General features: G+C 44.9%; 1 protein-coding gene across 5 annotated transcripts in view; it reads left to right on the top strand.

Moving 5' to 3' along the window:
- Nucleotides 1-15,258, top strand: part of PANK1 (pantothenate kinase 1) — a 39,963-nt gene that overhangs the window by 20,696 nt on the left and 4,009 nt on the right. For 3 of the 5 annotated variants that reach the window (XM_074154382.1, XM_074154379.1, XM_074154380.1), the window contains 4 exons: nucleotides 1,190-1,542; nucleotides 9,465-9,718; nucleotides 12,369-12,545; nucleotides 12,929-13,052. In XM_074154382.1, coding sequence (XP_074010483.1) covers nucleotides 1,207-1,542; nucleotides 9,465-9,718; nucleotides 12,369-12,545; nucleotides 12,929-13,052 — 891 coding nt within the window. In that variant the 5' untranslated portion in view covers nucleotides 1,190-1,206. Of the gene's footprint in view, nucleotides 1-188; nucleotides 214-1,189; nucleotides 1,543-9,464; nucleotides 9,719-12,368; nucleotides 12,546-12,928; nucleotides 13,053-15,258 lie in introns of those variants that run through there. The other 2 variants (XM_074154381.1, XM_074154383.1) reach the window with 2 other exon arrangements.

Consider the following 15,258-nt stretch of genomic DNA (forward strand, 5'->3'; position numbering starts at 1 on the left):
GGTTGTGGGAGGGTGTGTGTGTTAATAACTGTGAAATTCAGGCCTGGGAATTGTTCAGCCAGATGAGAATGATGCTGAGACCCTTGTGGTGAGAGGTAAAAGGCTCTAAGCTCCTTTCAGCCTGAAGTTGGGTAACTTAATACTGAGCTGTGATTACCTGAGGAAGAGCGGTGCCATCAGCAGTTCCTATGCTAATTAAAATCTCTGCCCCAAGTTGTTTACTATTTTAGAAATGGATCTTGGTAGAACACATTTGGTACTTTTAATTTAATTTCTCTAAGAAACGTTACCAGCTGCCTCCTTCTGCAGTACCTGTGTATAGATTCTGTATTCTCGCTTCTTACTGCTTCCTAAAGTTACCTGGCTTACTATTTAAAATATATATGTGTGTGTATGTAAGCAGAGCAGCCTGGGTCAGCCGAATTTCTCCTGCTATTAACAGAACAAAAGCTTTTGTAGACCTAGACCAGCTCTGGCAAATATATATATATATATATACGCTGAGAAGCAAATAGTGGCGTTTCTTGTAGAGTTGTGTGATAGGGAGTCTGTGCTCAAAGAAGAGGACTGTCTCTAGTAAATATTGAACTTAAACCAGCTGATTCTTTTTCTGCTAATCTGTGTGGGTGGTGTAGTCCCACCAGAGCTGCTGGTTCTGGTGGGTTGGAGCCTGGAGACTCCCAGCATGACGGGAGAGTTGTGTGTTGCTCCTCGCACAGAGCCCTGTGACCATGGACGTTCTGGCCGGTCTTGGAAAGGCCCTTGTGGCTCTTACACAGCAGGAACGTGACTCGAGAAATCTTCTTCTCCTGTTGGGTTGTTCCTTCCCCCTCCCCTCCTCGGTCTATTTGAGGAATTGGGGTCAGGAGTCGGGCTGGGTGAAACGCAGTAAATGGGCTCTGTCAGGAGGTGCTGACTGAAGAGGAAAACGCTTTCCTGGGGAGAAATACTTCCATTTTATTAAAACCTGTTTCTCCAGAGAAGAGTATTTTGAGATGATTCTTTTTCTTAACTGGGGCTTTATGAAGTCTTCACTTCGGGAGGTGTTTAATACACGTGAATTGGACACGTAAGTGACCACCAGCTTTCCGGAGCGGCGGCTGCTGCTGTGACTGCACTGAATTGTCGTTCACCTCTATATTTATAGTGACTTTCTCTTTCTTCTTCTCCCCGACCCCCTTGTCTTTAGCGTTTCCATGGTTTGGAATGGATATCGGTGGAACACTGGTTAAACTGGTCTACTTTGAACCTAAGGACATTACTGCAGAAGAGGAGCAGGAGGAGGTGGAAAACCTGAAAAGCATTAGGAAATACTTGACCTCCAATACAGCCTACGGTAAAACTGGCATTCGCGACGTCCACCTGGAACTGAAAAATTTGACTATGTGTGGCCGCAAAGGAAACCTGCACTTCATCCGCTTCCCCAGCTGCGCCATGCACAGGTTCATCCAGATGGGCAGCGAGAAGAACTTCTCCAGTTTGCACACCACGCTCTGTGCCACGGGAGGTGGAGCCTACAAGTTCGAGGAGGACTTTAGAACGGTACGTGAGCAGTTTGTGAGGGGTCAGTGGGAGGTACTTTGGGAGAACATCCCGGGAGTCCTTCTACTAAAACTTGCAGAGAAAATAACATTTTTTTTTTTCTCCATCCTAGCTGGTTAAGATGAATGGAATCAAGTCATGTTTCTTAATTGGAGGGGGCAGGGGAGGGCGTTCTGCTGGCTGGGTGTTCTACTGAAGCATTGCTGTGCAAAATGTCCCCAGTAAATGGCTTTTTTGGAGTACAGCTGTGATGACCAGATGCCTCATCACCAGCTGAGGGTGTGTTATGACAACCTAGAGACCAGGTGCTCATCTTGCAGACTGGTTATCTATTAGAAACCCAGAAATTAAACCGTACAGGCTAGAGATTAGATCTAGGTTCCCTTCCCCTTGTATTAGTCTTCAAGTGGAGTTAAGTCCAGAGTCTGGAAGCCCAAGCGTGGAGCAGGGTGTCATGGAAGCATGACAACGGGAGCTGCTTTTGATTTCAGTTCTGGAGTACGTCATGCGAAGCAAGGCACTTCATGACGTCCCAGGTCCCCTAGAATTTAAAAGTAACTTCTGCAGGGAGCTCCAGAAGCTGGTGGAAATCTGAAGTGTTGGGGTGCTGCTATTTGTATGAACTTCAGCAGTAGTCCTGGCTCCCGGGTGAGTGCGCTGTGAAAATTGATGGTGGCAACAGAGGACTAGAGAACCGTTGTACAAACAGCACTAGAGAGAGTTGCCTGTCGGGTATGTGTCTCTACGGGGTCATGTCTCCATTTATTTTCTACTAGTGCCAGATTTGTCATCCCTTAGGCCGATTGGAAGTCCCTTACGTGTTGGGGTCTACTGATGATCGTCAAGTCCTCAAAAGCTGTAGTTTGTCTTGCCTCGTGTAAGGGTGGTGGCACCACAGCAGGAGGCGAGCTCTAGCGCTGGTCAGTATGGCCTCTGTTCAGGTTTCTGAGCGTCCTTCTATGTGTGCAGGGGATGATTCAGGTCACGTTGTCTAGTGACAAAATCACTTGGAGACTTTCTGAAGAGACTGACTATCCCTTTGCACCGGTCGGTCTTCCCAAATTCATTGTGAAATAGCAGCTGGAGTTGCTTACTTAGTAAGGAGGTTCACATCCCTTGCTCCCGCAGCTGTAGAACTGAACTGGAAGTGGTGGCTCTCACAGCCAGGCGTTTCTCTCCTTTGACTTTATCTGGCATAAATGTGCAGTTTAGTGAGGGACCAGTCTCTGTCACGTTGGCTGCAAAATCGTCAATGTAGCGCTGGAAGCCGTGGTTGAAACTGGGGCTGGTTTGCTGGCGATTGTACAAAAACATCAGGTCCCATAGGGAATTCCTGGTGGATGTAGGCATGAAGTCCCACGTCTTTGCGGTGTTAGTTAATGTCTTGTGTGCTGCAACGCTTGCAGGTAGCTTAAAGCAAGCACTTTAAAGGCTGTCGGGAGCATTTGGCCAGTGAAGTGCACTCCCTCCTGAGTGGGTGCTTTGGACACCTCTTCTTACAGCCATCCTATTTCTTGGCTCAAACTGTAATGTCCGTGGAGTGTTACAGAAGCAAAATGCTTCCTGTTACATGAAGGTTTGTTTGCTTAATCTCTCTCCAAGGGCTGAGTGTCCTGGGTACTGGCACTTAAATTGTCACACTTCGTTAGCCGTTGTACCAGCAGCCGCCTGTCTCAGTGTCCTGCTGGCTGTGCACTGACATCGGACAACAGCCCGGGATTGCCCTCTCAAAGGCATTGAAATGTCTGTGTCAAATATTTGATCACTCCAGTGCACCTGTACAAGTGGAAAGCGTGTGCCAAGTCTAATACCCTGCTGTTGCAGGCTCCAGTATTGGACAATGTGATGTAAAACCTTACATGGAGGAGGCTTTAAGTGTTCCTGTTTCTGTGCCTTAGAAGCAATGTGGAAAAACTAAAGTATGTTTGTGAATGTTCTTAATTTCATTCAAAAAATCTGGCTACAAGCTAGGAAATTCCTGAAACTGGTAGAGGTAACATGCTTTTGTTCTGGCCCTCTATTTCCCTATGTACAGGCTTTTAAGTTATTTGTCTTTCATGGTATTTCTAAATGCTTATGGGACATCCAGGATTGCGTAGATGTAGGACAAAAGATCTAACATATTGCAAAACGGCATTTGGATCCCAAAGAAGGAATCCTTTGAAGATTACGGTGACAGCAGCTTTAGGCAAATACCCTGTTGTTACTTGCCTGTTCCGGTGTCTAATTCTGAATCCCTAAATGAGTTAAGTATGTTTGATTTAGACATCTCTGTTGCTTTTGCACATTAAAAAAATAAAACAAAATTGGGAGGCGCCTTCTGTTTACCTCAAGCCTGTCTTCTGTGCCGTGGAAAGGCAGGTGAATGTCCAAAGTTAGGTAGGTTTGGCCGCCTGACCCCCCCTCTCATGTGCTCCCCGGTGCTGGATGGGGGAGACCTGGAGAAGGCTCCCTGGGCCTCTTGGTGGCTGCCAGCAGTGCCCATCAGTAGCCTGGCAAATCGTTTGGCTCATTCTGAAGATGTGAATGCTTCCCCTAGAAGCAGGAAAACTGACTCTATTCATTAAACTAGACCACAGAAATAATTTTACCAACCAGATGATTATAGTTAATGTTCATTGAAGAGCATCAGTAAGTAATTCACTAAAGGGACCCTTTCCAGCTTAGGGTTTTTTGTTTTTGTTTTTTTTAGCTTGGGTTTGTGTTTTTTTTTTCCTCCGTTCTAAATGACTAGTCTCTGTGCCTGGCTGATTTTATTTTCAGATAATTGTGGTGTTAAAGCATGGATGAACCTGTTGCCTAATTCTGATAATCCTCCCTCCTTTCCCCAACTACCTCGCGTATTCCGTAAATGCTCAAGTAACATCACTTCTGAGTACATAGATTTATCTGCTTGTGTACCTGTAATATAAATCTCCTTGTACTGTGTCCTTCCTGACAGCACACACACGTCACTTTGCACAAAAGTATGCTGTAAATGTAATGGGGAATAAATTCCTGGGCTGTCACTCCGTTTTGTAGAGGATACCTGGGGGACGAGGGAAGAAAGGACTACTCAGACTTTGGTCTCAGACCTGCTCCGTTGCTAAATTCCTGCTAACTGCAGTGCCTCAAAGGTGGGATCTTTGTTTTCCTTCCCTGAACAGACACCTACAGACTTGTCTTGGTGGAAGTTTTAAAGCTGGCTTCGGTGAAAGCAGGGCCTGGGCCAAAACCCAGTTGGTTAATAAAGAGCGTTTGGGGAAGGTAGGAAGGAAGCCTGTGACCAACACAGACTTACACTTGGGCCTTCACCTTCCCCGTAACCTGTAAGAAAAATGCTTTAAGAGCAAGCTTGGCTGTGGGAGAGGGATTTCCTCGTGCCAGTTCTTAGCTGATTCTACGGCTTGACTTTGTGGAGTGAACTGAATGCCCCTGGATGACTCGTAGACTATATTTACCTTAAGAGAAATAAACTCGCTGTCCTGTGCTGTCGGATGAGTAACCTGGGTAACACCTCGTGTGCTCAAGGAGGCTGGAGGTGCTGGTCTGTAGTGTGTAGGCTGGACTGGAGCTGAAAGCATCCAGAGAACAGGTGAAGGAACCATGATACCTTCTGTTATCACCACGAGAAGCTGGGAAACTCTTCAGAGGGAACGGGGAGAAGCAATGGGCGTCTTTTCCCCGTCAGGAGAAGGACGAGATCCTTGCAGCTCACTCTGCCAGGGGGTGATTCTCTTCAGCCTCAGCCAAAATACCCTTTATTTGCGTTAGACCTTGTCTTGTTTGAAGGTGAGTGGGGATTTCCCAGCCTCAGGTGTGGAACCAGCTGGGGGAGTACCTCCTCTGAGCGCAGAGAGAAGCAGGGTTGAGGTGAAGGCAATCAAAACACAAAGGAAGCAAAGTATATCTTTAGAAAAGTGGACGAGAGGCAATGGAAGGAAGAGCTGCACCGTAAGCTATTATAAGAAATAGAAACTGGAGCAATGCCCAGAAGGCATCTAAAAGCCAGAGTGATACAGTAAATGAGGCTGGTGTAATTGATAATGAAAAACTTGCAAGATGTTATGTTCCTAACAGTTTCTTTCCTGAATATGGCTAAAAACTGTTTGACATTATGCATATGATTTAAAAAAACAAACAACAAAAACCACCACAAAACCCCCTCCTAAAAAACTAACCAACTGAAAAACTCAACCTAAACTTGAGCAGCCAGTACCGTTTTCCAGCACTTCTTGCAAGTGCACGAGAAGAGGTGTGATTTCTTTCTCCTGAGAATAACATCCATGCACAGGAACAACACACCTTTTGTGTATCCTTGAAATCCGCTGGGTTTCAGGATTTTGTTGCCAAAGTGTGAGCTGTCACGGGGAAATGTTCACTATTTCCTGTGTTCCACCTGCTTGTAACCGTGGTTAAAGTCCTGAGTCTCTCTTTTTGATGGTCCTGAAGAGTTCCTCGAGGTCCAAAGTATTTTCTTCCCTTCCTGGTATTTAAAAAAAAAAAAAAAAAAAAAACAGTTTAAAATAAAGAGGAATTTCTACAGTCTGGCTATAATGCAGAAAAATGGTTCTTCTAAAAAAAATGTACATATGGTTCCCTGTAACCATCATAAATTTTCCCTCCGGGGTCCTGTATAGTACTTTGTTCTGCAGTTCTTCCTCTCACAGCCCAACTTTCTGCCATAAAGCTTTTCTAGAGAGGCACCGTGCCGAATGGAGTTCCAGGAGCCCAGAGCAGGGTCAGCTCTGTTGTCTGCCCTCACCTCAGGGGTTGTGAAGGGCTGGAAAATACCTGCAAATGCATTTTTTTGAAGAGTTGCAGGAAAAACATCCGATTAAAATGTGCTGCTACACACAGCTCCCGGTTTTGGTTTGCATTTCTGCACATAAGCTTCGATTCCTGCAAGGAGAAGGGGATTGACCAGCTGGAAGATGAGAAGTAGAGTGTGGTAGGTCAGGGGATGGCACCAGAAAACACTTACTTGTACATAAATTATGATGTTTACAGGCATATCTATTGTTTGATGCGGTTTTGCTGCTGAAGTCATTGTGAGCAGAGAAAGGAATAGAGAGAAGTCAGTTCTATGTGCAGGGAAAGGGACTGGGAATTGTGTCCCTGGCTCTATCGTGGCTTCTTGCACAAGTCTGGGTTACTACGTTTCTTGCAACTATGCCCTAATTTGGGTTTAGAAATAAGAAAAGCGGTGGCTCCTGGGGCTGTTGGGAGGTTGGGTGGCTGCAGAGCTTGTGGCTCTTGGAACGAAGGCAGATTGACATGGAATATTGATGCCCAACTTGCTCCATCCAAAAATGAAACCCAGAACTGCTGCAATAACACAGAAATTCAGTCTGCTACGAATATCGTAGATGAAAGCAAGCAGTAATGGGGCTTTTCTGCTTACAGAATATTGGCTGTTAAATATAGCACAGAGCTATAAAAAGCAGAGCGAACCCTACTATGTCTTTTATACGGGCTGGACCTAATAAAACTTCCACGCTCGGTGCTTGAAAAAGAACCTTTGATTAGTTTCTCCTGTTCTGTCCTTACAGAATTGGTGGCCTGACCGGGGAGGTGGTAGAAACGAGGAGTTTTGTCTGTGTTTTTGCACTAATGCCAGAAGTGTTTTACTTCTAGATCGGTATTGTTTGCTGGTTTCTCACAAGGTCCCTGACTGATGACAAAAGGGTGAGGTTGATGAGAGAAAAGCAGTAGGGGCCGTAAATCTGCTAATCGTAGAATGGTTTGGGTTGGAAGGGACCTTAAGGATCATCGAGTTCCAACCCCCTGCTATGGGCAGGGACAAGTGACTTGTCTTTCTGTATGATATATATATAAGATCTATATATATAATGACTTGTCTCTGTGTAGGAGGCTCCTGGTTCAGAGCATCAGTGGATGCTGTACCTGTCTCAGGTTGTGTTTGGCCATGCTGCATCTGGCTTACCCAGTGAGATGAGCAAACAGACCGTACAGCACATAACTTGGAGATAGATCATGGTTAATATAGAATCTTTCCTTATTTTGACTAGCTCTGTGCAACGTTAGTTAGCTTTAACAAAAGAAAGAAATCCTGTAACGAGTGATGACTTAGTGGGCTCCATGGTGTCCGTTGGGAGAAAGAGAGCACGAAGCGTTTATTACGTTAACGCCTTGTGCTGTATCTCTCTTGATCGGAGCTTTTCCTCTCAGTCTAACAGCAAGAAACTGCTGAAATCCAAGATATTTGCAAAATAGCCTTAAGATTTTTGTAACGTTTCTTTAAAAACCTCTTGCCCTAATTTGTTTTTATTCTTTTATTTGCTGGCTAAGTGGTTTAAGTCTTTTATGCTGCAATTCTGCAATTGTAATTTGTGTAGCCATGTGGTAACCAAGACAAAACTATGACGGGATTGCAAAATATTGGAATATACTTGTTTCAGGAGATACTGAAGCAGGAAGAAATTCTCTCAACTTTTCTGTATTGTCCTATGAATAACTGTATCTATATTGAGGTCTCTGAGGCTGCTGGTTTGGGGTTTTTTTGGGTCTTCTTTCTATTCTCTGGTTGCAGGATTTGAGTGTAACAAAAGGGCAGACGCAAAGACTGGGACGGTTTTCAGTTCAGGCAAGTTAGAGCTGTGCACAAGTAGAGGAAAAAAATTTAAGGGAAGAGATTTAAATAACTCAAAAGAATGTAACCTACTGGCCATGCCCGTGCCACAGAAATATCTTTCCTCTTTGTAGTGACTTAATATAGCTTCTAGAATTAAAAATAGGAGGTAGTTAACCTCGCAGATCTCCTCCAATAGCTGTTATAAAAACATCCAGCAACTTGCAAGTGTTTGAGAAGCAGCTCTGAGCTCTGTAACTCCCTTTTGTTCCTAATGCCCCGTGTCTCTTGCTGCCAGAAGCGGAGTTGGGTTAGACCTGCCTTTCAGGTGGGAGGATGCAGATGACCTCGGGATTTGGCAACTCCGCTCTTTTTCCCCCCTCTCCTCTCCCTAACACGAGTCTGAGGTCGGTGTCACTCGGGAAGGAGACTTTCTGCAGATTGTCACCGTATCCTATTTTGAGAAAGGGCTGTGATTTCTCTTTCCAGAGGACAGAATGCTGTGGCAAGTAGACATCTTTAAGTACAGTCAAGAGTGACCTAGGAGATCTCAGAGGGAATGTGCTTTTGAAGGTCTTATAATTGTTTTTCTGCCTTCTGTTACAGTTACATTTTTAATGAACATTTTGCTGGGGGCATGGGCCTGATGATATTTCTGTTTGTGGGGTTTTTTTATATTGTTTTTCACCAAACGTAGGGAATACCCTTTATTTCATGAGGCATTTTAAAGTGCTCATCATAATTTCAAGGAACAGATCTCTCGGATTGCTGGGGACATACACTAAAAAAAAGGCAAATCTTAAACATAATCCACTGCATATTCAACGCATATTAACATAAGCACGTGCACTTTGTAAGGTTATCTTTTCTTTAACTGAAGTTTCTTGATCTTAATGCTTCTATTAAAAATTCGATTAAGTTGCTGGGAAGTGTGGTGGGATGATGGGTTGAAGCACTTTGCACCCTGAGGGACGCTGCTGTGCAGGCGGGTGTCGGACACTGCCCAAAAGCCACAGCTCCTCCTGGGATGGGGATGAGGGGGAAGAGATTTATTGCTTCAGAAAACTGAGGGGGAGAAACGTTTCTTGCTGGCAGGCAGGGAATATCTCCAAAGCAAAGGAACTGAATGACATTACTGCGCAGCACATCGTTGTTTTGGAAGGTGCCTGTCGTCAGGCAGATAACAAACTCCTTTTATTTTGCACTTCATGCTTGGACAGATCTTTGTACTCTTTCAATAGCATAATGTGTTACTGTTAAAGTGATCAAAGTGCTTCAGCAGAGCCTTTTGTCCTTCCTTGTTGTCTTATACTGGGAAGTGTTTGTTTATTGATTTCTTGTTCTTTTCCAGATTGCTGATCTGCAACTCCATAAACTGGACGAATTGGACTGTTTGATCCAAGGCCTCCTTTACGTTGACTCTGTTGGTTTCAATGGCCAACCCGAGTGCTATTATTTCGAAAATCCTACAGATCCTGAACAGTGCCAGAAAAAGCCTTACTGCCTTGATAATCCATATCCTATGCTGCTGGTTAACATCGGCTCAGGGGTCAGCATCCTGGCTGTGTATTCCAAGGACAACTATAAGAGAGTCACAGGATCCAGGTAAACTTATTCTGTGTTCTTTTAATTCTATTTATTTATTTATTTTCTCCTTAATAATTGAACAGATAGAACTAGACAGTGTGAGTAGTAGATGCAGCCCCAAATTGTGCTTGTCTTCCCATTTCTCTTCAAAGCCCCACCAGTAGCAAGGATGGAAAATCCTAGGGTTCCTTCAGAGAGCGGGTCAACATCAGAGAAATCATGGATCCGTTCAGCTTTAGAGCTGCCGTAGTCTCTTCTTGGTGTTCCTACCTATTTCTGATTTCTTGCTGTGATATTACCAAAATAAAGCTGTCTCAGTAAATGAATCTTGTCTCCTCTGCCTTGGTCCCCCAGGACAGCCAGAGCAGTGAAATAAAAATGTTTGAGCTAAACAAAAACCTCTTGCTTAGTAATTAGGATGCAGAATAACCTGCTACTACTGGATTTTAACAGAGGAATCTTAGTAAATCTCCTGTTTCCTTCCAGATTGCGCCGGTCTTTGGACCACGCTTGTAAATTAAGGAACACCAGTGTGTAAAGACTAGGATCTGGTTGTCCCTATCCTTGGTTTGTCCTCGGGCTGGGTCAGCCGGTGCTGTCTGAGATGATTTGTAGGGTACAGCTGAGTTGAAGCGGTCTCTGGCCTATATTCAGTGGGAAATGTAGATGCCGCTGCTCTGTTCAGGAGTTCAGTGGTGTGGGTGCAGAATTTTGTTCTCAAGACCAGCAAAACAGCCCGAGGCGTGTTAAAGTTGACTCCATAGCTGTGGCGGCAGTGCTTGCTTATAGGAAACAACTTTATTTACAAATGTATCCATCCAGACTTGTAGTAAAAATACCAATAGATCTGTCCCACTTTTTCCCCATACATGCAAATTAAATTGATATACTTCATTTTTAGTAATGTTAAAAACAAGAAACCCACCAAAACAGAAACGGAAAAATAAAATCCCGTTTCAAAACAGCAACCAGAGAAGGTTTTTGGATTTGCTACAGTCCCTTCCAAACCTGCATTCTCTTCTTCAGTGCAGGGTCCATAGTAATGAAGTTTCTCCAGTGTACTGCACGTGGCTGCGTTCATAGCACCTCTCCTTTGAAGACAGACTGAGAGAGCTGGGGTTGTTCAGCCTGGAGAAGAGAAGGCTCCGGGGAGACCTTATAACAGCCTATCAATACCTGAAGGGAGCCTACAGAAGAGCTGAAGAGGGACTCTTTGTCAGGAAGAGTGGTGACAGGACAAGGGGCAATGGTTTTAAATTGGAAGAGAAGAGATTTAGATTAGATATAAGGAAGAAATTCTTTACAGTGAGGGTGGTGAGGCACTGGAACAGGTTGCCCAGGGAAGTTGTGGATGCCCCATCCCTGGAAGTGTTCAAGGCCAGGCTGGATGGGGCTTTGAGCAACCTGCTCTAGTGAGAGGTGTCCCTGCCCATGGCAGGGGGGTTGGAACTAGATGATCTTTAAGGTCCTTTCCAACTCTAGCCATTCTATGATTCTATGTGTCTTCTGTTGCCTTACCTAGGGCATGCCCTGGCCTCAATGAGCCACTTTCTGTATTTCATACAGATCAACAAAAAGTTGAGTGGAAGAGGTATTGGTTTTCTTGCAGTTCTGGTTGTTTTTCAAGCATAGCCCTTCTGATATCTCTAGATGTGCTTCTGATTCTTTCCACTACGACAGGAAAACGTGACTGGAGGGGGCTGCTGGCGTGTTAGAGGTGATGAAATCAATACCGGCTCGTGGCTGGTGGGCAGGGCTTCCTACTGTTCCCTTACTGAATATATTGTATTACAGCGTTTCTAGATGACTTCTGAAAAACTTGCCTGATAATCCAAGGGCACCGACTGGATGGTGTTCCCATCACACCTCCTGCGCTTTCTCACGAGGTGCAAGTGTGGTGTCTCGCTGATCCCCGTGTTGGCGGTGGCTCCGGTCGGTGGGACTGCCATCTCTGCAAATAGTAACTTTCTCGAGGGTAAAGAAAGGGTGAGGCAGGGTGTAGAGGAGGTAGGGGTTAGTAAGTTGAAGTTCACGTCAGTTAAGACTGCAGAGTCCAAGGTAGAATTTTAATGAAGCGAGCTAACAACTTGTTATGCCCAGTCAGACTAAATTTATATAGTCCCTGCTAAATTTATATAGTCAGTAAACACTGTACGTGAGCCGGTGCGAGATACTCAAGTGGCTGCTCCTTGCTCAGGGTTCTTTGGAGGCTGAGACATTCCGGGCCGTGCTTGGAACAGGAACCAGCGAGGCTGGGGGACAGATCACTCCTGGCCGCCTGCCTCTGCGTAGGTATTTAGCTTTGATCACTGTTTATTCCTTCATCACTGACTGAAGCGATCTGCTGGCTAATGATTCTGGCACAGGGAAAGCCTGCGGGAGTGCTACAAATAGCAAACTGAAGTCTGCGGTGGTGGATCGGACCTTATCCTCAGCCAACCCTTTATTTAGCGTCATTTCTCCTATTTAAATGTTAAGGACTTCAGCGTAGTTCGGTTAAAACCACGCTGGGTGACGTTTGTGTTAAATCAGAACTCAGTTTAGGGTGTCTGCCCTCACTTGTGTGCGGGAGGAGTTGCAGGGTGCCGCTGGTGGCCGCGTTGGAGTCTGGAGAGCTGCGGTGGGAGGTGGTGGGAGATGCTGGGCTGAAGGACCTCTGCTTTTCCAGCCTCGGAGGAGGGACATTCCTGGGCCTGTGCTGTCTGCTGACGGGCTGCGAGACCTTTGAGGAGGCGTTAGAGATGGCTGCGAAAGGAGACAGCACCAACGTGGATAAGCTGGTGAAGGATATTTACGGAGGGGACTATGAGCGGTTTGGCCTTCAGGGCTCTGCTGTCGCCTCAAGGTATGTGTTAATTGAGCTGTTTTTCAGGAGTTCCTTGGGAAACTTGCTGTGTGTCCCGGGCTCAGTGCGTAATCCCTGGACTATGCACCGACTCCATGTGGAAATGTCATTTGGAATGGGTCATGTGGCTTGTCCTTAGATCTCTCACCTACTTCTTGCCCTTTTTTTTTTTAAGCAGGTGTAAGCAATGCTTGGTGCAGTTTGCTGCGCTTTAAATTAGTTATTTTAGAAGTGTCTTCGCTCATTGTTCTGCCTTTCCAATGACATCCCTTTTGACATGTTCACATCTGTCTCTTAAATCCAAGCAAAGCTTATTAAATGATAAAAGGGCTTTCAGCACTCCTAAATAACTCATACTAAAAGGAATAATCTTCCTCCCGCAGCTTCGGCCATATGATGAGTAAAGAGAAGAGAGATTCCATCAGTAAAGAGGACCTGGCCAGAGCTACTTTGGTCACCATCACCAACAACATCGGGTCCATTGCTCGCATGTGTGCGCTCAATGAGGTGAGAGGGCATGTTTACTACAAGCTAAAAACCTTTAGAAACAATGTAGGAAGATGATCAGAATGCAAAAATGCAAATTGCTGTGTGTGTAACTGGCCTTGATAAATATGCATATATTTAAGGTGGGGTCCTAACTCTTGTGATCTGTGTTATGTGTATGTTCTGATGCAAAGCGTAGGGTACTTTGGGCTTCAAAGGTACTGAAGAAGGGAGAAAAGTTGCCTGTGAAAGATCTCCTTGAGCCGTTGGTGCCTCGAGCTGTTCAGTTGCTCCCAAGCTGTAGTACGTAGAGACTAACACCTTTATAATCCAAATTAATACTCTGATTTACCTTGTCGATACTAACAGGTCTTGCTATACCATGACAGATTATATTTTTTTAAGTAGTATTTTGCTTGGCTTGTTTCCATAGCCTGGTGGGTTTGAATTGTCTATTGTGTTAAATGCCTGGAATAGATGCAAGATCTATTGTATTGGGGCAGAGGGAAGAAATACAGTTCATTATCCTGCCTCAAACTCTGTCAGGTGCTTGTTACGTTCTCTTCTTTAGGCAGGATAACTGTGGATGGATGGTTCCATTCCCACACCTTTCCAGCTTCTGAGAGTTTAACAAAACCAAAGCAAACCCAAACATTTAGACACTTGCTTTGAGCTGCAAATTGCAGCCTTTGCTACTATGTGGTGTAATTAATCTCTTCTGTCTGCTCTCAATGAATTTACCTAATCTTATTTTAAATGCAGTGATGTTTTTAGCTCCACAGCACCCTGTGGTTAGAAGAGTGCTGCTTTTTAATTTTTTTTAATCAACACCACACCCCACCCCAAAAACGTCCAACAAAGCAAACCCAAAAAACTCACCAAACTGCCATCTCATTACTTTATTGGGTCCTCTCTAGTTATTAACTTTATGAGAAATACCAAATAATTCATCACTAGTGCTTTTGGTGGGTTTTGTTTTTTTTTTTTTAAAAAAACCTTTCCCACGTCTCCCTCCTGGTCACTCCAAGACAGAACGTTGTAGTGCTTGGTCTCCTCTCCGACAGAAGACACTCTGTGTCTCTTTCCCACCGTTTCATCCTGTCTTTTTAATCTTCTTACGGTTATAATTTTGAGATCAAATGATCAGATCTTCATGCATTATTGAGAGTGGGGCTGCACAGTGAATTTATGATGAACATTGAAAAATTCCATGTTCCGAGTCCCTTTATTTTTGTGGGCATGAAGCTGATACATCTCGGTAGCCATCCCTGTTCCGTCCTGAGCGGGGGTGGCTAATGTGGAGCCTGTTACTGTGTCTGGGCACTGAAGTCTCTCTTCCTCTCCCTCCTTCCCTTTGTGTCATTTCACTTTTTTAATTTAAACTTCATCTGCGGCTTCATTGCTCCGTCACCGGGTGCGAGTCTCCTCAGCGTGGCTGTGCTGTTCGTGACTTCGTAGGGCAATGAATGCCCAGTGTGTTGCTCACAGCCCTTCCCACAGCGCTTCCAAAATACCCTGAACAGCACAGATCTCGGCGTGTGCCACTGCTAACCTCCCTTCGTCGTGAAAAGCGGCTACAGATGGTATTATTTTTCTTTTTTGGCAATTTGACTCCTTTTTTCGGTGTTCTCTTTGCTTTCAGCTTCTTTACAGTGTTGCCTTGTGGCATGGAGTTCAAGCAGCATTGTACAGGGCTATCAAAGCATGGAGAGGCGCAGCAGGGACGTCGCCGCGTCTTCCCAGGAGGAAACTTAACGCTTCCCGGCCATCGTGACAGTTCCTAACCCCGCTGTCCTGTGGGCAGGCTTCTTCACAAACTGGACACAATCCAGAGTTTTGCGGAGGAATGTGGATCGATGTGTAGAGTCACCTTCCTTTCCCAGACAATGCCAAAGTAGAATTTTTGTTCCAACACTTGAACCTAAATTCTGTGGCTTTAGAGAATGAAAACGTCATTTAGTAGCTTTACATGCTATTATAAAAAATTCAAACGTGATATATCATTGCAAGTAAGCTAATCCCTGGGTAGCTTGCTCTCGGGGCGAGGGGGAAAGAGTAATGCTGTCAGTCTGCTAAATAATCCGGACACCTAAATTGCCTTTGGGAGATGGAGCTCTGACTCTCGCCAGGCTCGATGAGTGAAATGCCCGACTCGGCTTAAAAAACAGTTGCAAATGATACATTCTTTTGTGGAGTTTGTGTGTATTAGCTTAGAGTTATGCTGAAG

This window comes from Numenius arquata, chromosome 10, assembly GCF_964106895.1.
Source record: "Numenius arquata chromosome 10, bNumArq3.hap1.1, whole genome shotgun sequence".
Lineage (NCBI taxonomy): Eukaryota > Metazoa > Chordata > Aves > Charadriiformes > Scolopacidae > Numenius > Numenius arquata.